The 25641-nt window shown below is 39.0% G+C and overlaps 1 protein-coding gene across 1 annotated transcript in view; it reads right to left on the minus strand.

Annotated features, from left to right (window-relative positions):
- Positions 1–25641, minus strand: part of LOC122791453 (mucin-6-like) — a 1454314-nt gene that overhangs the window by 1304038 nt on the left and 124635 nt on the right. The window contains exon 6 of the mRNA XM_044059198.1: positions 2362–2471. Coding sequence (XP_043915133.1) covers positions 2362–2471 — 110 coding nt within the window. The remainder of the gene's footprint in view (positions 1–2361; positions 2472–25641) is intronic.

Raw genomic sequence — 25641 nt, forward strand, 5'->3', positions numbered from 1 at the left:
AAATGTACATTTATATAAAAGAAAACAGACAATGTTAACATGTTCACAGTTACAAACATTATGCATTATTTTAATGCAATTATCGTCAGTCCACCATTACATAAATTGCTCATTTCTTGCCTTCACTTAACCCTCACTCCTCCTCCAAGACATGATTCTGCATATATTATTCCTACAACTTCCATTTTTCTATATATATATATATGCTCTACCCTTTTCTAAAGATACCATTTCCAATTCTCTTATCTGTGTGGCAGTATTCACTACTTCAAATACAGTTGGTGTAGACTTTGATTTCCTTTGTCTAGTGAATGGTTTTTTTTTGGCAGCCACCAGAATTAAAATTAACAAGTCCTTACTATGTCTAGGCAATTCAGATCCTGTATCCAAGCTAAAAAAAAACACATTTGCTTAGTTATACCAATTTGCTCACCATTAAGTCAGTTTAGGACCAGTCAGTGAGCCATGCTGAATATCATATTTTATACAAGGAAGTGGCAATGAGAAATGCATTGTAGCCTATTGATCTGTCAGACAGTTGTCTCATTAGAGTGTCCTTATTATCATCCTCTGGGTATCAGTATATTTCCATTCAGAGTTATGTAAGTATCATGTCTCGTCATGTTCACTATTAGGGGATGATTACAGAAGAGCCAATCATGGTTCTACAGTGAGGCATACCAGATGATGATAACCAAATGTATTTCTTACAACACATACCCATTAGAAAATCTATATATTAATCTATTGTCATAATACTTAGCTAGGGGAGAGGGCTGTCTGAACTTCTGAGTAAGAACCTCATTTATATGTTCATTTGGTAACTTACCATCATCCCATTCGGATCTCTTTTGCCAAGTTCACCAATCCAACCTAAACCATAGACACCACAAGCAAGAATATTTCCACCATATCAATAAAATGTCTATTTTAATGATATGTGTGCACCTGCACTTTAGAAATTTGAAATGAGTGACAAATACTTTTTGTTTTAAATGTGGTGCTTGCAATTTGAGTATTTATTTTAACATGTATCTAATTCATTTTTTCCAAGGAGATGTTCTTATAATGCCAAGTTATTGATAATGCGTCAGTATTATCACTGCCTGTCATTTGTGCATCAAATGACTAACAAACACACAAATTCAGTGAGCCCATAAATATGATCTAGAGATCATTATACATTACCTTCTGATACAGTAGATTTCATGAACATTGGCTTAATTAAAATTTTTAAGTGTATAATTTGGGATTCTTTTCAGAAAACAGAGCAACATGCATAGTAAAAGTGCCTGTTAGACATTATAGTCAGAAACAGAATAAGAAACATTCTGAGATAATTAGCAAAGGTGACATTTGTGCAGTTGGTGGAATTTCTACAATTTGCTAGATATTATAGCCATCTACACCAGAGATCCACAAAATGTCAGGTATGCATTCATATTCCCTCAGTAAGCTGGAATCCACATGGTCAGCAGCATTGCAAAATTTGCAATGGCTTACGTCAACTGGTACTTTTAAACATTTTTGAACATAATATTTCCATGCACATCAGTTCCACAAAGTACATTTCAGCACTCATTACACAGCTATTCAAAACTTTGTGAATGTGAGCATGTATAGATTAGCAAAGATGAAATGCTCACTTTTCTTTAACATGATAAAAATAAAATTATCAGATTCGAATTTTGGTGCATGCAGTATGAGCTGTGACACTCCACAAATAAATTTATTCATACTTGTATCTGGTTATGTGGTTAGTAAGGCCATCTGACATGACAAAATGACAACATTGAAGGTTAATGATAGCACATTTTGGGCATTATTCTTTACTGATTAATTATTACACGTGAACTGGCTCCTCATCCACGTGAAGCAGAGTTTCTCCATAACCCAATTCAAGTGTAACTTGGACAATTGGATAGGAAACTGGAAAATAATCCCTGGTTTGGCACCTATTGCTCTAATGCAAAAAGGTAACCTGTAAGTGGTTCATCTCCCAGGCCCATGCTTACACTTATCAAGGGTATCAGAACTTGTCAAAGATTTTTGGATGCATGGCTGGGCATAAAAAGGCCCTTGTGGTTGTTAGCCTAGTAAACATCTATGAACCTATGAACACTTAGACTGGGGTGTAGGGATATAGCTCCCAAATCTGATGTGCAACACCCCTTTGCAAAAAACAATTCTAGCCACTATTGGTTAGTAAGTTGGGCTTTGGTATGACTGACAACAATATTCCTTTTCAGGCCCATTGACATACATTATCGAAAAAGATAATTATGCTTAGTAAACTGTAAAATAATAGAAAAGGTAATCAATTACTATCAATAAAAGTGTTAATAATAAAAACAGACTTACATATTGTGGAGAAGGAGTCACAATATCTGTTGGCTTCACAGGTAAACATACTTCTCGTGGACTGTTGTTTTTATCTGAATTAGCAATTTCTACTGGACTCTGGCTTAAAACTGAAAGATTTAAAATAAATTTAGGTTTAATAGTATGTAACTTCAGAAAGCACCAAAAATGTGTTAAGTCCAGAATCAAATGAAATTCCTTGAAGTTTAAAAGACATACTTAAGAGCACTTTGACTATGTCAGAGATGAAATCAAGTCACATTTTAACTTCTCAGTGAGCATTTATGTCATCTGTTGTTGAACCACAGGGTTCAGTCCTGGGTCCTCTCCTGTTTGGTATCTACTTCTCTGAAGTACAGGCTAACACAAAAGGTCTTTGGCTAATGAAGTTTGCAGATGACTGCAAACTAGGAGCCATAATCGAAACTCCTAACGATGTGGACATCCTGCAAAAGGGCCTCACTGAGACAGATGCCTGGTGTCAAAGCCATGGCCTCAAGCTCAATGCAAAAAAGTGCATTGTCATCCCCTTTGGTAAAAACTCTGCACCCATGAACTACAACATAGGCGGTAGTATACTTAACACCAAAAGTGTGATAAGAGACCTTGGGACACAGGTGGACAGCAGTCTCTCCTTTGATAATCACATCGCCACAGTAGTCAGGAAATCCTTCTACGTGGTACACCTCATCACAAAAGGTTTCTCATCCAGAAAAAAAGAGGTCATTGTTCCCCTCTACTCATCACTCATTAGACCCATTATAGAGTACAACGCCCCTTTTGGTATGCACCTCACAAGACATCTACAACAACTGGAAAGGCTGCAGAAATACCTCACAAAGAGGATTACTGGCCTCAAACAGATACCCTACACAGACTGTCTCAAAAAACTCCAGCTTTACTCCGTCACATATCGCCTATTCAGAGGTGATCTCTGTCTAACATACAAAGCTATGTCAAACCCAGAGCTGTTGGACATACTCCACTTAAAGAAACCCCAATCCCTCTGAGCTACACGCTCTAGGGACCTAAACCTTGTCACCACAATAAACAGAACATGCTGGAAGGATAGATTCCTGTCCCAGAGACTTCCCATACTCTGGAATAAACTACCTATCTATATCAAACAAAGCTCCTCATTAGCACTCTTCAAGAAAAATCTTGATGATTGGATGGGAAATAGGAAATTCATCCTGGGGATCACCTCTGTGGCTCTTCTCGATAGTGGCACAGGAAAATAATTTTCTTGGGTGGGAAAAGCCAGGGTCCTTTTTGGCTGGGCTTGTATAGGCCCCAGGGCCGATAGCCTAGTACCTACCTATGAACCTATGAACCTATGAACAAACATTGTTATATTGATGTGAACAATGTGTTCAGAAACTGCTAGACTGTTGTGTTGAATTTGAAAGACTGTTTCCCTTATGATTTTTTTTTAACATGGCTTAAACAAATTTCATTCTTTAAGTAGATGGTGCAACTAATCAGAAAGCATCAAAAATGTGTTAAATCCAGAATCAAATGAAATTCCCTGAAGTTTAAAAGGCATACTTAAGAGCACTTTGACGATGTCAGAGATGAAATCAAGTCACATTTTAACTTCTCAGTGAGCATTTATGTCATCTGTTGCTGATCACAGCAACAATACAGTCTGGTCATATATGCTCAAGCACAAATGTTTTTACTTTATTCTTTAAGCTATTACAAACTTTTGATATTTCCCTGCTTTCTATGTAAGACTCCTGGTTTCATTGCATAGAAATCATTTTAGCTTTTGCATATTCATTAATAAGCTACTATGTATATATTCCCCAATGTATATTTCTTCTAATTTTTTGGGCTCTTTTCCTTTTATGGCATTACTATATCACCCCTTCCAACAAGTGGAGAAGAATGCTATGTCTTGTTACCATAGCTTGCTTGTTAGTCGCACCCACATCCAAGATACTTGTTCAGTGGTAGCTGCATTTACTAAATGGGTCATGTCACTGTGTCACTTTTTTGTTTTAATCTTGCTTTTCAGGCCTAACAGAAAACTGATTACCATCTGCACCCAATGATTCCCCACCTTTCTCCACTTTGTTTGGGTGTGTTAAATTGTGGTTGTATTTTATTTTATTTATGTTTGTTATTTGTATTCATTTATTTATTAAATTTTTAAAATGCTTTTATAAAAGATGTGAAGTAAAAATGAACATCAACCCTTAAATCTGACTTGCCCACACCAGCCCAAGGCTGGCCCTGGGAAGGGGAATCCAGGAGTAGAGTCCTCATATTACATGAGTCAGGCAGGGTCAGTAGGGTATTTTCAAGGTAACATCACCTGTGGTGACCACTGAAATGCCTACTGCGCTCTCACCTTTGGCCAAGAATCATGGCATAATGCACTTTACAACACACCATGATGAATATGTGCCTCTACACAGCTGTGGTACTTGACCAGACTCATAATGCAGAGTCCTTGTATGTAACAAGCAAACCTTCTGGTCTTCTTTTGTGGCAGAACTTAGTTACGTCCCTCACCTAGATGGGTGATGCAGCTTTCGCTCCTCTTCCCCATACCTCTCTTGTCAACTCATCCAATGTGCAGGCCACTAATCAAACCTGGGTCACTGGGCTCATCGATTCAGAACAGGAAGCTATTATTCCAAGTGCTCCTATTTCTTGTTAGGCAAATTTATATCACCTACTGTTAGTATGTGAAATGTAATGGCATGCTGAGTATAGAAATGAAAAGCACATTTTTAAGTTTACTCTTTAGATATTGGAAATATATGGAAAACAATAAATGCTAAGTACATAAGCAGATGATTACACTGACAAAAACTGAAGAGCAAATAACCCAAAAACAAATAACAGAGATTGAAAGACAGAAACAATGAAAACATTGAAACTTAAGACCAAAAATACTGATATGAGCATTAGTGTTTTACTAAAGAAAATCATATTATTTTCTGAAATAAAAAAAACTCACTGTGGATGTGGAGGTGAATCAAGAAATCAAACCCTAATACTGATACAAGAGATCATTTTCATCTTGCAACAAAGACTTATTTTAGATTGGATTGTGCTCTATTTTCAGACCTAGATACTGCAGGAAATTTTTATCATTTTTGTGAAACAAGTGGACTCAGTGGGAAAATTTTCAGGTTCTTAAGTACCTTTGGTATTCCAAAATATATTCCCCATTATAGCTGAAGCTATTCTAAAAAATCATAAACTTTTTCAGCTATAACTCCATCAGACAGCTTTTCATACAACCATAAAATGTTCTATATGTCTTCCTAATGCCTTGATGACTTATTTTTTAATAAAAATTCTCATCACTAAGCATACTCATCATGCAGTAAAATAACCAACCATAACTGGTATACCTCTGTCTTATGATAGGCAAAATGGCACAGATTTATCTTTTATGGATGAAGTAGAATGCTTAAAACTAAAGTTTAATGATAACAAGCACCTTATGTCTTTTTCATACATATTTTCATATGCTAATACACTTATACTTTGTCCCTAAAAATTAGATTTAAGTTCAGTTTTCTAGTCCACATTCTCCAGATGTACAAAAGAGAAACCATTTTGTTGTAAACATAGCTCTTTACCTTCCAAATGCCTGGAAAATAAGTTGTAAATTCTAAAATGTAATGGAATGATGTGTTTTTGAGCTTTTACATTCATACTGCAATTGGCTGGGTACCAGTTCTGCTTCACCTTCATATTTGTGGGGTTTGTTTGCATGTGTGTGTGTGTGTGTGTGTGTGTGTGTGTGTGTGTGTGTGTGTGTGTGTGTGTATGTATTCCCCACCCTCAGTACAGCATATTCTTTTACAGACTAGTCCCTTCTCAAAAGGGATCCATGCCAACTCACCAAGGAAGTATCAATTATGCAAATCAGTATTCCTGAAAACCTCTTTCAGTGATATATAAAGAAAGATTTTAAACCTGATGAAGTCCTTGTAAAAAGTTAAATCAGCAGGACCCAAGATGGAAAAAGGCTTTGTGGTTTTTTTCTTCTCTGTAGTCTTCTTGTCGAGGGAGTAGTTCAGTATTGCTGTACAAAGAACTGAGCAAGTCTTGTATTTAACATCTGGAAGGCTTTGAAACCACAATAACTGACCAAACAGCACACAACCAGTACCTCTGCAGAAACTCGCCAATCAAAAACAGGTATTCCAATCCTTCTCTGGAACCCAAGCTCTTGTACCTGTCACATGGAAGTCTTATCTCTTACCAAAAGCTGGCACACTGCAAATGCAGTCTTGAGAAGCAGAATAAGTCTATGTAGTGCAATGAATCAGTAGAAGCCCATATAGAAAATGGCATTATCATCTTCTCCTCTTTCTCAGCAATCATCTTGTCTTTGGAGAATCCCAGCAGTGAAATACACTGAACTGAGCAAACCACCTGGTACTTAAAGTCTGTAAGGCTCCAAATCCACAAAAGCCAGCCAATCACAATGCACCAACACCCCCACAGAACCTGGTCAATCAACAATAGGCACTTCAATACTTCTCTGGAACCCAAGATGAGATAGCTGTCATGTGAAAACCTCTGCTCTCAGCTAGCCATGCAACACTGCATACCCAGTCCAAGAAGAAGATAAAATCCTTGTAGTGCATTGAATCTGTAGAAACAGAGATGTGAAGAGGTTATGTGACCTTCTTGTCTTTAGAATAGGTCTGCACTGAAGTAAAATAAATTGAGCAAACATCCTGGTATTTAAAATCTGTAAGGGTCCACCCCACAGAAATTGGCCAATCTGAAAGCATCTAACATCCCTACAGAAGCTGGCCAATCAAAAACAGGCATTCCAATCCTTCTCTGAAACCCAGGATCTGGTCCCTGTCACATGGAAGCCTTATCTCTCACCAAAAGCTGTCACACTAGAGATCCAGTTTTAAGTAGCAGATTAAGTCCTAGTTGTACACTGAGCCAGTAAAAACTCAGATGGAAATGGCTCTATAGTCTTCTCCTTCTTCTCTGTAGTCCTCTTATCTTTGAAGTGGTCCAGCAGTGAAGTGCACTGAACTGAGCTAACTTCTCGGTATTTAAATTCTGCAAGGCTCAAAACCTGGCTAATCACAATGCAGTCAACACCCCTACAGAAGCTGGTGAATCAAAAATAGGCACTCCAATACTTCTCTGGAACCCAAGCTCAGATATCTGTTATGTGAAAGCCTCTGCTCTCACAACACCCTGGAACACTACAGAACCAGTCCTGGAAAGAAGATGAAATCCTTGCAGTGCATTTAATCAGTAGACACTCAGATGGAAAGAGGCTCTGTGGTCTTCTTGAAATTTGAGTAGCTCAGCACTGAAGTGCACTGAACTTGAACAAACATCCTGGCATTTGAAGTGTGTAGGGCTCTACCCTCACAGAAGCCAGCCAATCTGAAAGTAGGCAACAGCCTTGCAAATGCTGCTCAGTCAAAACGTACACTTCAGTCCTTCTCTGGAACCCAAGTGTGATGATATTTTCCACTTGTCCAGGGAAGGAATTGGGCAATTTGATCAGAGATCCCAAGCTAGACCTCACGGCTTCTATATCAGCCTTTTAGAGAGGTGAAGTGCCCCAAAACCACAAAAACACTCACCATAGAGCCCAGAGGTATGAACAGGTTTGAGAAGTGAGTACATCCTCTACACTATCCTAGAAGAAGTTGGACTAACTCACACGGTCTGTTCCCAACAGAAAGTCAGCAGTTAAATGCCCCATGTGGTGGAGATATAATGGATGCACTATTAAAAGAGAAGCTCAAGTTATGGGCCACTACTCTCACAAAGATGTCAAACCATATGGTCCATGTCATTTACAACACAGCTGAGGTTTCAATCATAGCATAGCAGCAGGCATCTCAAAACTTTGACATGCTTGGTTCAGGTTAATAGATTTCATACAGGTCCCCAATGTGTATTTTATGTTCTCCTCTTTTTAGAAAGTCTCATTTTTGTGATGACATCAGCAAAAACATAAACAATGTTGGGGAGAAGAAAAAAATCCTCACATCTCTGGCAGCATCCTTAACATCCTTCAAAAAGATGGAGCATGTGCTGAATGTTGTCTCAGCTGGGGTCACTACACAGTAACCAGGGAGGTGCTCAAAAGGGCCAGTATCAAAGTACTTTCTGAAATAATCACCAGTGCAGATGAAGAGGTTTTCAGTGCTGCCCAGGAGTTCATAGGCAAGTCATGGATAAACAGCATAGATCCTTAGGCATTCTTCAATTTGGCCTCTCTGGAGACAGTTGGGAGATTGTTGCCCATCCGCCACCACTACTGGTCCAGGATCACTCAAGACAAGTGTGTACAGAACATAATATCCAGAAGTTACAATCCCCTTCATAAGCAAAATCTTATCACCAAAGTCCCTGACAGATGTCCCACCCTGTTAAAGAAAAGCATCAGAGCAGGTGGTCAATGGTGTCCTGTCCTACAGAAAACCCAAGAAGTCCCACCAGCTCAGAGACACCAAGTCTAATACTCAAGATTCTGTTGATACCAAAACAGACAAATAATCTCAGGCCCATTCTAGAAAGCAGGGCCCTAAACCACTACATAGAAAAAGAACAGGTTTGAATGGTCTTGGTGCAACCATTAATTTGCTGCCTATCACACAGAAACTCAATGTGCCCTGTGGACTTTTAATATGCCTATTTGCACATAAAGATCACTAAAGAGTCCAACAGGTACTTACACTTCTTGGAAGGAGACAATTACTGCCACTTTAGGTACCTGCCCGTTGGTCTCATAAAACCCCAAAGTCTTCATGAAGTACATGGGGGTAATAGCAGCTCACCACAAATTGCTAGTGGATAACATCTTCCCAAACCTTGATGACTGGTTTCTTGCAACTCCACTCAGGATCATCTTGGGCATCACTCCTAATGTCTGGTCACACACATTTTTCAACCACCTGGGTGTCATGGTCATTTTTCCCAAATCTCAGCTCCAGCCCACATGATGCATCATCATTTTAGGGTGGATTTCAGATTCTAAGGCATGTAAACATTTTCTATGGGAAGACAACATCAGTGCCCTTCAATCCATCCTAGTATATCATATTTAGTCAAAACATTGTACTGCAGAAGAAATCGTCAGTTTTTTAGGGTGTAGGACAGTGTTCATCCATGCACGTTTACATACTAGACCTCTGCATTTGACTTTCTATTCCTAATGGCAGCACTGCAAACAGCATATGTTCCAGTACATTCCCACTGCAGACTTATGCAATGGACATCATTTCTTGGTGCTGCCAATGTCCTACTTAACTAGAAGAAGTCCAGTCCAGATCCTACATCCATTTTCAAGAGCTACAACAGATGCATCTGCCCAAGGGTATGGGTAAATATACAGGACAAGACAAGTCAAGGCTTGTAGTTCCCTTAGAAATGTTAGTTACATATCCATGTGCTGAATTACTCACATTGCAACCCTTCTAAGGTCACTTGTACAAGAGTCCACTAGTCAGCCATATGAACAGTATGGTGGTGATCTGCTATATTAATGAATAAGGGGGTACTCACTCCTTCCCACTGTGCATGGAGTCATTGAAGAAATGGGACTGGGCCATTTCTCACACCCTCTTCCTGGGGGTGACACACATTGCCAGGGAAGATCAACAGCAGCAATAGCAGACAGGTTGAGCTGGTTTTCCTCATGAATATTCCCTGGGTCAGAGGATTGTGAACAAGATATGTTTGTAGTTAGGGCCAACCATAGATAGCACTCTTTGCCTCTTCATCAAATGCAGAAGATCACCACTTATTTTCTTTCATTCCAAATGAAGGACAACACGGTCATCGATGAGCTGGTAGATATTTGGCCTCAGAGTCATCTATGTGCTTTCCCATTGATTCCTTTGATAATGAAAACCATGCAAAAAGCCAAAAGACTACAGTCCAAAATGATTTTAGTACCACCCTTCTGATCCATACAGGTACGTTTTCCCCTCTTACCTCACTGATTCTACTGGAGACTCTCAGGCTTTTAACTTTCAAGGCACAGATAACCCCCCCAGTAGGCAGACCCCCACCAGTAAATCAGCACTCTCAGGTTATTAAAATCTGAACAGAATGGATTATTCGTTTTTTGGGGCCACAGGTAGTTGAGATTCAAAGGTTTTTGCAAAGAACATCTACCAGAAAACCATATAAAGATAAGTGGAAATGCTTTATTAGCTTGGCCACCTAGAAGGGAATGAACTCCATAACACTGCCCTTGGATCAGGTTTTGCAATACCTGACAGAGCTATTCAGCAAACATCATGATTATACCACCATTAAGGTACATTTGTCAGCCATTTAAAATGTTTATTCAGGATACTATACCCCATCCTTAGTGACTCTGCAAGTTAATAAATTATTTCTCAAAAGTATTACCTATATAAGGTCAAACCTCATTATCCATGTCCAGTATAGCTACAATGAACAACCTGGACGAATCCATATACATCTCATTCTTCTTCACAAATGTCAAAAAGAAAGGAGAGTGCCTACTTCACTGCATGGATGTCCATAGGATCTTAAGATTTTACATCAATAGGACAAAGTTGACCAAATATTCATCTCCAATATTCCATAAAGAAAATGGCCTGCATTTATGCAAGGTCACCTTATCTAAATGGTCAGCAGACAATATAAAATTCTGCCATTTTAAAGGAGGCTAAATATCTACTGCCTTCCTAAAGAATGCTTCGGATAATGATATTTACACAGCATTCACTTGGTACTTTTATCAAGAGCTACAAACTGGATACATTTCCAGAGTGAAGTCCTCTTTTAGGGATACTATTGTTAAATGAATGCTCTGTTTGTTGAGCCCACCTAGGTATGTAGCTGGGAACTCTGTCCAGACTGTTATCGAAGATGGCTACTGCTCACCAGATTCAAAAGTGGCATATTTCTCACAATGATAGTCCTGTGAGATGTGGACTCCATTTATTAGCATTTCTCATCAAGCTCTCACTTCTCCAGGCCGGAGGTAAGCAGGCTACTCTTTAGTTCCAAGCATCTAACAGCTCCTCTAGTACTTCTGACTCGCACATGCCTCCTTCATTCTGCTCTGTTCCTTTTTCTAGGGATTACCTGTACTTCTAGTATTAGTGCAGTGTATGATACTCATGAAAAAGAACCAGAGAACTGTGAGCTGAACAGCATGATAAGAACCAGGAAAGGAAGCAAACAGCCTAAGAGCTTCAGGTCCAGAGCGGTTCTAATGTCTGTTACAAAAAGCAAACCCTCCTGTTAATAAAAAATAGGTGTACTTCTTAGTGACATATTGTTATGGTGAGTACTTTTAATTTCTTAAATACTGTTTTGTGTACTTACCAGAAATGAAGGCAAGAGAAGCTTATATATGATATAGCTGCTTAATATAATTGTAGTCATGACAACTAAGGCAGATGGTGACGAGGCTAGGCCAACAGCCTGAAAGTGAAACTTCATTTATAGGACCCTATGGTTGCAAATGTTTTAATCAGCACAATTATTAGCATAATGCACTGTTTCTAGGTATACGGATTGCTTTTCTTACTGATGGTCCTTAACAGGATTATCTGTTACTTCTTAACATTCATGATTTCTTCTGTCACTGGAATTTAATTCATTACCAGATTCCCTAATGTTATTGACTTGCTGTAAGTTCCTCTTTAAGGTGATGATTTTTTTTTTTATTTTACCGTGATGCTCTCCTTGCGATTCCTATGCTTGCAAAACCCGTTTTCTACTTCTCCTAGCAAGCTTTTCTTATTCCTATACTTGAATCTTTAGTTTCTGTCTATTTTGCTTAACAAGCTTTTATGCTCCCTCAAGTTTTTTTGTCAATCTGCACATTGTTTTATGTAACTCATGTTCACTCATATTGCGTAGCAAGGAAAATCTTACGCATGCACATACTCCAGCCTTACAGTAACTTCAACCCAGACTTTGACAAAACAAACTTCTTTTTATGGTTGGTGCACTATCTGCTTGAAACTAAACATAGCTTGCCTTCATACATGTAATAAGACAGAGCAATGATTCATCTGTCAGTCAGATGCTGCTAATGTTCATTCTCCTACTGACAGATTGCATTACTAATTCTAGCCCATATACTTCTGATTGTCTCAATCGATATTTCTTGTATCAAAATTCTAAGCAAATAATCTGCTAAACAACAAACACCTTACAACATTAACAACAGACACCTTCCAACATTACAATACTGGCAATCTATACATTTGTCTTTGCTATAACAAATTATCTTTGCTATAACAAATTGTAAAAACCAAGATAAACTTTCTAGATAAAACTTCATTAGTAAATGGAGTATAGTGTTACAGTAATCTGTTGCATCCCTTGATTTACAGTCAAACTATGCTTGTCACATTATCCCAAAATTACTCAAATGCTGGAATCACATCTCTCCTGCCTCACTGCTTCCTAACAGTTCTATGGATCCTTGAATGTCAAAACACAGAGGAAACAAAACACCTAAAACTAACACCAGAGACACAGAATGGCAAAAAATTAAACTGCAAGTGTTTTTTTTAATGGGATAGGGCTAAGTCCCCTGTACCCTTTTGCTCACACCCCCCAAACGTATATACAGATGGATTCGTATCACTTCACCTAAAGACCATTTCACTGAAACACATTTCACTGAGACCAAATCACCTAAAGTTCATTTTACTGAAAGTTCATTTCACCTAAAACTAATTTCACTTGACAAGTAGCACTCTAAGGTAAGTCAAAGGTATATTTCCTTTTCCTCACTGTAGTGCGATCCTGGTATTAGTATATATAGTTAGGGGGTGGGGGGCACATCCCCTCACATTGGGGGGTGTGGGAGTTGTAGCCCCCCACTTAATTTGGTTTTATATTGTCTGGTTTTGTTTTACATTATTTGGTAAAAGCCAACTAGGTGGGGGTATACGACAGATAGATAGATAGATAGATAGATAGATAGATAGATAGATAGATAGATAGATAGATAGATATAGATAAAGATATATACTCGGTCTGCAATACTAGAAGAAGGGAGAAATCCTCCAAAACAAAGGAATCACTGCAAGTGCACACTTACAAATCTCATAGTCAGCCATTTTCTGTGGGAAACAACAATCAGCATTGTGTTCCTTGGTATCCTGTGCTTTGAGCAACTGGAGCTCAGGGAATTTCTTCTCAACCACCTGTAGATATACCCTTCATAACCTATGCTGTAACAAATGGCAACTCTGGTTGTTTCTCTTTGCACTATTACACCAAGAGGAGTAACTTCTAATATGGACTTGATACATTTTAACCCCCCCCCCATAAAGGAGTATGAAGCCACTGTATTATCTAATCTTTAAAATAATTAAATACTATCTTAGGCCATTTCATCAGCAAAATATTTTAAACTTGGCAAGTTAACCAGGTCTACTGTAATTAGAAAAAAAAAATTTCCATTTTACACTTTTGGGTCTTAGAATAGTAAAATAATTTCAATAGGTTATTGGTAACCCTGTATTAATAATTCACTCTGATCCTTCATCTAGACCCTTGAAGATTAATAACTTCATCTTTAGAGAAGCCAACCAACTACACCAAAAGGCAGTTAAAGCAATTGTTAATCATTGCATCCAATAAAACTCACACAATGAATAGCCATCAAGGCCAGACCTCAACATCTCTACCAGGGTACTAGCTATTCTCCTGAAGGAAGAAATCTCTCAGGCTAAAGGAGGGAATTCCCTGTTGAAATAAACATAAACTGAAAAAAAAAATAACAATAAATTTTGAAAATAGACTACCACAAACCATACATTCATTACTACATTGTTATGATGGCATTCCTGTTCTCAAACTTTCACCATAGTATTTTGTGTGTTTGTGGGGGGGGGGGTGTCAAATTACTCCTCTAATAAAAAATGCCAGATCACTAATCTTTGAGAAAGCATCCCATTACAGATACTCATCAGATCTAAATGTCTATCTTCTACTCCAAGTGATAGCAAACTTCATAATCAGTGGGACGACACTGCTTCCTGCATTTTGTCACTGCACTTCTCTCTGTCTTGCAAGGTACAGCATAAAGTATCAGCACCATTACTCAATGTGATAACACCCCTGTCAAAACTGTTTGGAAACCCCATTCAGCAACATTTACTGTCACCAAATTATACATAACATAGTCACTTTAGCACCTGTAGTCAGCCAACAATAATATAAGATCAGTTACATCTCTAAGAGTGTTATACTGCATGTTGTTGGCAGACATTTACAGGGACAGGGTCTTCATCAAGGCAATAACATAAACTTATATTATTCTCTGGAAATACTCCCTCAGAAGTATCATCATGCAATTACTATTAAAGAATCTAAAATTGTGTAATTGAAATTACAAAACTGATAGAATATAATATTGTAACAAGGAAGAGTTAGAAAGAAATACCACAGCTCTCTAGCCATTGAAGAAACACATAACATCTGAAGGCATTACATTAGATTTATTACAACAAACCATATAAAATCAAACTGACAAACTAGGAGTCCCACAAATTAAAGCACACATCATTAATCCAATTAGCCCATATTAGATTAACTATAAGCAGTATAAAATAGCAGTTTGAGATATACCATGATGTGGATTGTTGAACTAATCCTCCCTCCTCTGTGAGTTCTGCAACAGAAACCATATAAGGTATTTCAACTCATCCTTTTGATTCTTTTATCTCCATGTTATTATCCTTTAAAGTTAAATACTGAGATACTCTGTGCATTCGCAGTCTACCATTACAAAAATAATGAACTCCCTTTAAAGTCTGACCTGTCAGTCTACATGCACACATAGATTCAACAAATCCTATTGGTCTTTTAACCTTGTGATCCCAATAATCAGTATCAAAACCACCATCTGTTAACCTACATAACAGACTTTACCAGAACACCACAACTGAAACTAAACTTGTTCTTTGGCATACCAAGACTAGAACCTCATCGGAATATTTTCTATAAGCTATTTTGTACTGTTAACCTAAATAACAGACTTTACCGGAACACCACAACTGAAACTAAACTTGTTTTTTGGCATACCAAGACTTGAACCTCATTGGAATATCTAATCCTTTCTCTTCACCAATAGCCTTCATCTTCTCAGATGCCATGCAAGTGCAAGAAACACCAAATCTCAATTTATATGTACCTTAGTAGCAAATGATGGCTCGATCAATAAAGTACAAGATCTGTACTATTTTTTTTGTTAGAGTAAATGCTTTATATGCACTCTCTACACACAGTGATGTAAACCTTGTCTCTAGATGATTTGTCATGTTGAAGTGACACCCTGACCCTATGTGTAAAAATGGGAAAAAAGGAGTTGTTGGTGGATGGATAGATGAAAGGATGAATGGATGGATGGATGGATGCAGTCTGCATGAAAAACCACTTTAATCATCACCAACCATCAAGTTCAGAACATTGGGGGAACTCACCTTTCATTAGAATGCACCACAAAAATATAGCCATAGTCTGCACACTTTTGATAGCCTCCTTAAGAGACAGTGTGGGTGCCTTCTCTCCACTTATATTTGCTTTGTACACATTTTTCCCAATACTTTTTCAGTCCCTGCACAGCTCTCATCTGAGCACTAATTATCTCATTAACTCTGTGAAGACTGGTGGAGAAATGTGAAGGCTGCCAGCCTAGTCAGATAGAATTGTGCAGATAATTCTGTCATTTTTATATATGAATACAAACTACAGGCTTGTTGTCTTAAATGTAAAGAAATACTGTTACATGTGGAACTGGAAATAAATGTGACAACACTGCACTCTACTGACCAAAGTAAATAATGTGGTGACCCTTTGAAGTAGACAGTTGTGCCGACAAGTCTAGATGAAGAAATTATTTTTATTGTTTTAACCAAAAGTTAAATTGCTAGATTTAAACATGCAAATGCATTTTTATTGCTCTATTCCTGACCAGCTGCGAGCTAACAAAAGGGAGATGTTAAGAATGTAAATGCAGTGAATGTGTAGCCTGGGAACTCCAGGAAAGTGAAAGAGAATGATGTAATGTTTATCAGAACTACAATAGCAATTTAAACAGAGAGAATCAGAAGGCATTAAGCATTTTTGTCTTGACATCCAACTCACAGCACTGCCTCTTGCTCACATGTAAGTTATCTTAGACTTGTGTTTTCTTTTAGAGATAGACAGAACAAGAAAGATTAGACTAAATGTTTTTCTGTGATGTCAGAACTGTACTACTGAATTATTTTAAGTATTTCTGTGTGATCTCTGAACTCTTTTGAGTAGCACTGTATAATAGAAAGTATTGTCTTGTGATTTTAATTATTTATTATTAAATATTTTAACACCTTTTAACTGCAGCTGGTTTGTGTAGAGATAATTTAAGCACTAGAGTACATTGCATATTTATAGCGTTTACTGTCCAAGTCACTCCAAATAAGCTTTGACTGATTAGTCATACTACCAATTGGATAATAATATTGCACAGTAATAATTGGACATCCTTTTAAGGGCCTTTGAGTAGCTGATAAATATTAGCTGGGTGGTGGCAAGTGGTACTACCATATAGTCTGGGCAAAGGGGTCACAGCTGGAGAACCTGTGCCAGCCTTCCGCAGAAGTGTCTGTGTGGTTGTATAAACTCATATCAAAATGTGTGTGTGCCAGCAATTTGGGCAGGGACACAAAGCACTGGTTGGACAGAGAGGGTGCTGGAGATTTTAGCTTTCCCAGCTAGGCTGAGATCTGGACCCTATAGCTATGCCAGTAGGGAGTCTTATTGGGGACCTGGGGAGCAAGGGAGCGACCAACCCTGGACTGACTGTGATTTCTGTGTGGTCTTAAGGGAAATTGCACTTTACTGTGTGTATTTGGTATCCTTTCCTCTCATATGAGACACCCTCTCTGGTGTTAGTGGTGAGGATTGAGGCTCCTTGATTGCTGGGCCAGGGCACGGGCATCACATTTGTGGTGGCAGTGGTTGGGATATCCTCATATTTGTGTTTGGCAGCGGTGGCATATTCGCAAAACATATTAATTAGGTGGCAAATACTAATTGGCTTGTAGTGGTGTGGGTAGAATGAATCATGTAGCTTGTGTACAGTGAGCTTTGAAGGTGTTTTGTACTCTAAAACAGCCATGCAGTGAATACTCGGAGTTCAGATAATGATTGTTTTATTTCATTTGTTAGCTTAGTTAGTCAGGTTGAGCAAGCAGCATGTCAGCAGAGGAGTATGGAAAGCTGACAAGGAGCCAGCTGGCTGAGATGTGCCAGGCTAGGGGACTGGTGCATGGAAACCTGACTAAGGCAGACCTGACTGCAGCCTTGGTTACAGCTGCATTAGAAAACAGCAACCACGAGGACAATCAGACTGGCAGTGGAGATATAATTCCCTCAGATAAAGGACAGCTCAACCTTTCTGCAGTGGACTTAAAAATCCAGCTGGAGCTAAAGAGACTTGAGTTGGAGGCCAGGCATATGGAATTAGAAGCAAATGAAAGACTGTGATGTTTGCAGGCTGAGGAGAATGAGAAACTGTTATGTCTGCAAGCTGAGAAAAAAGAGAGGCAGAGGCAGCATGAGAAGGAGATGCTGACTCTTCGCCAGAGACATGGAGGTAATGGGGAAGGGAGTAACTGGACCCCAGAAGCACAAAAGTTCAGTAAATTTCTTCCGCAGTTTAAAGAGAGGATAATTTTGATAGCTTCATTCATATGTTTCAGAGGGTATGAAAACAGTATGAAGTTAACCAAGGGCTCTGGGTATGGTTCCTGACCCCCTTACTCCATGGTAAAGCTGTAACTGTTCTGTCAAAAATGTCTAACGTTGCATGTTTTGATTATACTGCTGTAAAAAATAGTCTTTTAGAACTGTTTAAGCTAACACCTGAAACGTATAGGAAAAAGTTTTGTGAGCATAGACACAAGGCAGATGGAAGTGTGTGTGCGAATATGTTGCTGAACTGAGCACCTATTTCCATAGGTGGGTGAGTGGATGTCAGTTCACCACTTTTGAAGGGATAGCTGACCTTTTGGTGAGGGGAACAAGCTTTTAGTACTTTGCCTGAGGACATGAGGATCTGGTTAGCTGATAGACAATGTGCTACTTCAGATGAGCTGGGAAAGAAGGGAGACCTATACCTGGCAAGCAGGCCAGCCCTGTACAGGAAGGGGTCCCCCAGTACTGCTCATGGGTCTAAAGAAACCCATGGTGGGCACACAGACTGCCACAACAGAATCTTCCAGTAGCAGGGGAAGCCACTAATCCAGGTACACATCCAGGAACTAGGGCTAAATGTTTTGAATGCAACCAGTGGGGCCATGTGGCATACAGGTGTCCACAATGGCAAGGTGGTGAACAAAAGTTGAGGGAGCCAGTAAGTGGGAAAGACAAAATGTCAATAGTAGGTTGTCTTGAGACAACAGGGGCACCTGCAGATGTCCTGATAGGAAAGGATTTGGATGAGGCAGTACCATGTGCTTGTGCAGTTACACACAGTCAGGCTTGGAGACAAGCAGGTAAGTCTGGCAGCCTGGAGGAGACCCAGACAGATTGCATGCTTGCAGCCAGGACTGGTGAGGTAGTTACTTCAGAAGTGAGCTACAGTGTAGCAGTGAGACTGAAGATGAGCCACAGCTGCTTGCGGGTAGTGATGGTTCCTTGGACAGAGTGACTGCAAAGGTGGAGGTGAGTAGTAGTACCCAGACTGACAGTGAGGCACCACCTTCAGAGGATGCCAGACTTCCTGTGGAAGGGGAGCTGGGAAGGGTTACAAGGAGAGACTTGAGACAGGCTCAGCTCTCAGACCCTACATTGCAAGGCCTGAATCAGGTAGCTAGGGATGCACCTTATTCTCAAGGAAAGGGGGAATCTGTATACTGGGACAAGTAATATTGCACAGTAATAATTGGACATCCTTTTAAGGGCCTTTGAGTAGCTGATAAATATTAGCTGGGTGGTGGCGAGTGGTACTGCCATATAGTCTGGGCAAAGTGGGCACAGCTGGAGAACCTGTGCCAGCCTTCTTATCTCAAAGTGTGTGTGTGTGTGTGTGTGTGTGTGTGTGTGTGTGTGTGTGTGTGTGTGTGTCTGTGTGTGTCAGCTACTTGGGCAGGGACACAAAGCACTGTTTGGACAGAGAGGGTGCTGGAGATTTTAGCCCAGCTAGTCTGAGATCTGGACAAGGTAGCTGTGCCAGTGGGGAGTCTTATTGGGGACCCTGGGAGCAAGGGAGCGACCAGCCCCAGACTGACTGTGATCTCTGTGTGCTCTTAAGGGAAATTATACTTTTCTGTGTGTATTTGTTATCCTTTCATCTCACATGAGATGCCCTCTCTAGTGTTAATGGTGAGGGTTGAGGCTCCTTGATTGCTGGGCCAGAGCATGGGTGTCACAAACTCCTCCTTTAATTTGTACGCACAACCCATCCACTAACTCAACTACATTGGATGCAGTCCTTAACATCCTATTGTACCCATATTCACTTATATTACCAACAGTAAAGCAAGCTCCTGTGAATTTTATATTCAATACTGCATAGCTCAAAAATATAAATTTCTTCTCTGTATTATACTTTATAACCTTCTGTTGCATCAAGTCTAAAATACTTGTTTTATTTTTTGTGTACCCCCATCAGGACTTCACCTGGTGATTCCACTACTGGCACCAAATCAGCTCAGGGGAATGGGGGCTGGGCATTCCCAGACTAGGCAAGAGCCTTGTAGCCCATATGTTCCTGTACAGAAATCATGATCAACCCCTTAGTTCTTCAGTTAAGGACACCCCCTCCACCATGACAACTTTTGTGTGTTCTGCAATTGCTGTCTCCTGATTGGAAGTGTGACTCTGTATGTAAAATTACCATTGGCTACCTGGTGCTATGACCATATGAGCTTAGCTGGCTCAAACTCTATTAGGTAATGCCTAGTGCTTCCACTAGGTGTCACCCTTGTGGTGAGCCAGAACCACTTCTCTTCCTCAAGGATGGCTGAACCACAAACCCTATTCTAACTCAGGTCTGCGATGTTGTGGTCAAGGCTTTAACCCTCTATGTCAGAGCTGAAACAACACTAAAATCTTCTTCTTTGCTGTCCTGTCTCACTACTCCTCTCTCAAAAATGTTTCATATCTTGATCATTTTCAGTCTCAGCACCAGATTATGGTCAAATGGGGCCATAGGAAGGGTAATGGATCTAGGCCCCTCATACATAGTCCCCCCTGCAGTCATTCCAATATCAAAAACACTGTTTACACCTGTCAGTGTGTATACAGTTTTCTGCTTTACTTCTACAATGACTACAGATCTTTGGATTTAATTTAAAACTTTTATGCCAAATTTTATAGCACAAACACTGATAGACATTTGCTAAACAAAGCAATGTAGTCTCACAATGAGAACAGACTTAACATTAAAACTTTTCTGCCCTTGAAACTCACATTCATTGAAATAACAATGTGTATTTGTGAATACTGTTCCTTTGCTGCTATTGTATTCAATTCTACAATTCTGGGACCTGGTTTATTTGTACCCTGAGTTGGTGTACAATTCTGGGACCTGGTTTATTTGTACCTGAAGTTGGTGGTTTTATCTTTATTCATTGAAATAACACTGACACCCACATTCAAAGAAAATGCATATGTCCATTGGTGGATAAAGTTTACCTTTGGGCTGTTTTCAAATCATAGGCCCCTTGTACACATTTTTAGGACCATGCATTCATGCATGTGTTCATTGATCCACTTTCCTGATTACATTAAATTATATTGCTTGTATAATACAGTACCACTTGTTAGAGCATGTTTTACATTTGGAGTTTTGAACATTCTTCCAATAATGAAACAAAACATATGAACCAATAATGACAAAACTGCCCGATTCAGAACATTTCACTTATAAAAGGCCACTCAAACTTCTATCATTACAATCCACCAATCAATATGCACACTCACTGCAGAAGTAAAAGTCATTTGAGTACTTCTACATTAAAGAGATCTGTAACTAATGAAGAGGTTGCTGCTAGCAAACAGCTTTATATTTCAGTGGTTCATCTACAAATTCAGTGCATGCTGCCCTTGAAGAATAAATTGCCTATGTTATATTAAAAAATTGGTAAGCTGGTACTATTGCAATAAAGAATAGATGGCAAACTGACAAAAGGTTCATAGTTACTAGGCATATCATCCAAAGGAAGACATACTCAGGACTGCAGCACCCCCCCCCCTTAAAGTCCAACACAATATAGGCAATCCAGCAGAACCTAAAGCCTTCTGCATCAAAAGTAAGCATGCTACCTGTTGTGCTGCTAACAATGCTTTTAAATTCCATAGCACAATAGTGATACCATTTGCTGAAGAAAAAGTTGCACATTGTAAACAGACTTAGCATGATCAGCACTAAACTCAACTTCCCTTGAAGCTAACAATTCCTAGAAAATGCACTTGAAACTCAATTCTTCAAAAAATGCACCTGAAACTCAATTCTTTGAAAAATGCACTCGAAACTCAATTCTATGAAAATGCACTCAAAATTTAATTTTTTAGCAGCATGATAGTTGGAATAGAAGATTCAGGCTCTTGTTTCCTGTAACTAAGGTACAGGCTTTGAGCATGACCAAATTAACTAATGAGTTGCTTTCCCTAATTAGGGCATTACAGACACACCTTACTTGTAGAATAATCAAGGTTCCCTCTAGGGAGCATTTCTGCGTTGTCTACATTTGGAAGCAAGCAGCAGGACACGAACATCTTCTAGTATTCAAATTCCATACACACAAAACGGAAGAAAACAGCAACAAAAAAACAGGTGTGTGCGACTAGATATAGAAGGTGCCCTTAAAGAAGAACACACTTACAAAAATATGTTTTTTTTTTTAAATTAAAACAGTAAATGTGACAGTCCTGTGGCCAGCTGGTACCCTCCCAACCAGTGGGGGCTCCCTCCAGGCCAATGAGCCCTAGGCGACTGCCTAGGTCATGTAGTGCTGGATCTGGTTCCATTCAGTCTTTGTGCAATGTAATAGTTGTTCATCTTGCATTTCACACTATATTCTTCCCTTATCTTTGCTTTTCCTTAGTGTAGCCTCTACTGCTTTTCTTTATGTCACTTCTTTGCAGAAGAACTAGGGACAAAATTATTAGAATACACCTTTCTAAGTCTAATGCTTCTGTTCTTTATTCTTTTCATATGCACTATAATGTATTTGTGGCTTTTTCAATTGCCATACCATCAAACTGCATGCCCTTTACCTGCCCATCACCTCTTGAAAAATATTTAAGATACACTATTAATTTTTATGGTACCCCTATAAACCCTTCAGTACCAAAACTAGATTCATGAGAATAGGAATTCTAGGAAGTTTATTCAGAATTCCATGTGACCACAAATGTTCACTGAAGCAGTTAAGAGCTGCAAGAAACTCTACCATGCAGATGTACCAAGAACAAAACTTTCTTTGGATGAGAGGCATTTTTCACTCACAAATTGCCATCAGTTTGGAAGAGGTAATCTAACCTTTTCCATGCCTATTCAGCATATTAGCCCTCCTGTTCATTTCACTGCAATCAGTGAACATGCTTGTTTACATTGCCAGCTTCTTTGTCCCCAAGTCAAAGTTGCTTGTCTCAGTTGCATCCAAATCATATGCACCCAGTGGCATTCACCAGCCATAAAGGTGAATATATAGCAAAGGCTAACCCATCTGAACTTTGCTGATCAGGAAATCTTGGACAGGTTTAAAAAAGACATGGACATAGTATAAGCTTTGGTAAGTTTGTATGGTCCACAGATGGGGACTAGGGGGATGAGTGGCCTTACTATACATGCGGATACAAGGTATGTTTAGCCCTCACTATGCTTGCCAAGGGCACCTTCCAGAGACAAATTGGGACACACTGGGTACTTCCCAGGCTTCTGCCTTGAGGATACTTTAGAATTTCTTTGACATACTCTTAGTACATGTGGATAAGTACATCTATTTCCCAGTGTCATCTCAGAACTGAGCCAGTACCATATACATGCCATCTATAGAACTGTATGCTTTCCTGCAACATGGGAGTGAGTAGCACTGAAAAAAGAAGGGCTACCATTCTATCAACTGCCAGGAAGTGTAGAATGCAGAGGGGTGCATCAGTAACATTCAACCCAGCATCCTGGCAGTGCCCACAACTTACATACTTATAGGATTGTAGGCAATTACTAGGCATGCAGTCCAGGAAATCATTAAAGACCCTAGCCCAAATTCCCAATTGTCCCAAAATACTGTTTAAGTGACTTGCTCAAGGTCACACATTATACAAATGAAATGTGAGATAATTATACCCTGTACCACAGAAAATAGTTTGGAGTAGCTTAAAGCCTAAATCCCCTGCACTAACTGCCAGACTCTCTTGGCACACAGGCTCAACGTACTGCCTCTTGCTGTATAGTAAGATTCCTCATGGTTACCTAGATGGCAAGTGCAAAATATAAATACTGTTTCTAACCACAGTAATTTCTTTAGCTATAGATGTTTTTGTTGTGTCCCTCCTTGTTTTGTTTTCTAGGTGATGCAGGCTACCCACTCAAACCTTGGCTAATGACACCAATCCATAACCATCAGGGAGCTGAAAATGAATGCTTCAACACTGCACTGTCCCAGACACGGATATACATTTTTAATACTTTATTAGATTAATACTTAAGCCATAGGTACACATACATTAACAGAAAAGAAAATGAACTATAATGCTTTTTTTCATACATTATACATTGCATATATGTTTTCTTCATTTATAACAACTGTTATACACTCAAAACTCATATATATATATATTCCACAATTCCTGCTTTCCTTTTTACCTCACTCCTTCTCTTGAGCATTATTCTGCATGTACTGTTCCAATAACTTCCATTTATTTATATGTATTTTGCCCATTCCTTTTTCTCACTTCCAGTTATTTTATTTATTTCACGTTATTCAATATTTCAGTTACAGGTGGATTACAGTTTGATATATGATCCCCCAATATTTCTGACAGAGTATTCTGTAACATAGTTTTAAAATCTGCCAATTCAGCACATTTATCTCCTTCCCCATCACATCTCCAGCATTTGTTAGCTACGTGAGGAAAAATATTTGAGGTCTACTTGGGGTATAAAAGTACCTATGTAAACACTTTCAAGGAAAAATCCAAAATGTTCTAGAATTAATTGCATACTAGGAAGCCATTATATGCCCTTTCATTGATTATTTGTAAATTACTTTCCAGTCTCTCTTCCCAATCTTTTCTAACCTCCTCTATTTGAGTCTTATTGTTATCATTATTTATATGCCCTTTTTAACAGCAACTTCTGTTCCAGACTTGGCTAAAACCTCAACTAGAGATGGTCTTTCACCTAGGACACCCCTATCCCTTTTTCTTTGCATATACTCTGATATCAATCTCTGGTAGGGAAGGCAATTTCTAACATACAGTGCACACTTCTGCTTGGCCTCACCCTACTCCATTGCCTTTCCCGCTCTAATTATTTGCTCCCAATATGTTGGCTCTCTTGCCAGTTTTCTCCAGTAAATTCCAGCCCCAACTTGCCTATTTTTTGCACCCATAATTGCAGTCATCCCTTTAGCAAAATCCTTTTCTCAGTTCTAGTGTTGACTCAATTCTTGGAATTTATACTGCAACTTTATGAATATAATACTCTTTATGGTTACTGTTATTCTCCTTAAGGATCTGTATCCACAATTTTATTTTCTCCTTATTTCAGGAACTCCCCCCCTGCTTAATCATCATCATCCCTTTCCACTTTGATTTATAACCTTCTGAGTGTGTTTTGCATATGAGCCTTAATTGTGTAGTTCTAAAATATCCCTCCAAATCAGATAGTCCAATACCACGAGAAGCAACATATCCCACTAAACCCTCAACCTCCTCCCCTGCCTTCTCAAGTAAACTCCTTCAATTCTTTATTAATTATTGTCCAAAACTTCTTCTCTGGTTGATAAAGTTAAGCCTGACCTGTATATAAAACTAAAAGGACTAAAAATGTTTTCACTGCTTGTATCTTACAATCCACATTCACAAACAAGAGCTTCCAGTTTTCAGTTTTTGTATTATCTTTTATTTAGTCTCTTCCCACATATTGTGCTGTCATAACAGAATACTTTTTAATCCAGACACCTAAATATTTTATCTTATCATGTCCCCAAAAGTATAGGTATTGTTGAACCAATTTATATATGAACACCTAATTTACTGCTATGGCCTCTGTTTCATCTTCATTAATTTTGTAGCCCAGAAAGACTTGAAAGTGTC

This window comes from Protopterus annectens, chromosome 17.part0, assembly GCF_019279795.1.
Source record: "Protopterus annectens isolate FY-2018-M chromosome 17.part0, PAN1.0, whole genome shotgun sequence".
Classification (NCBI taxonomy): domain Eukaryota; kingdom Metazoa; phylum Chordata; order Ceratodontiformes; family Protopteridae; genus Protopterus; species Protopterus annectens.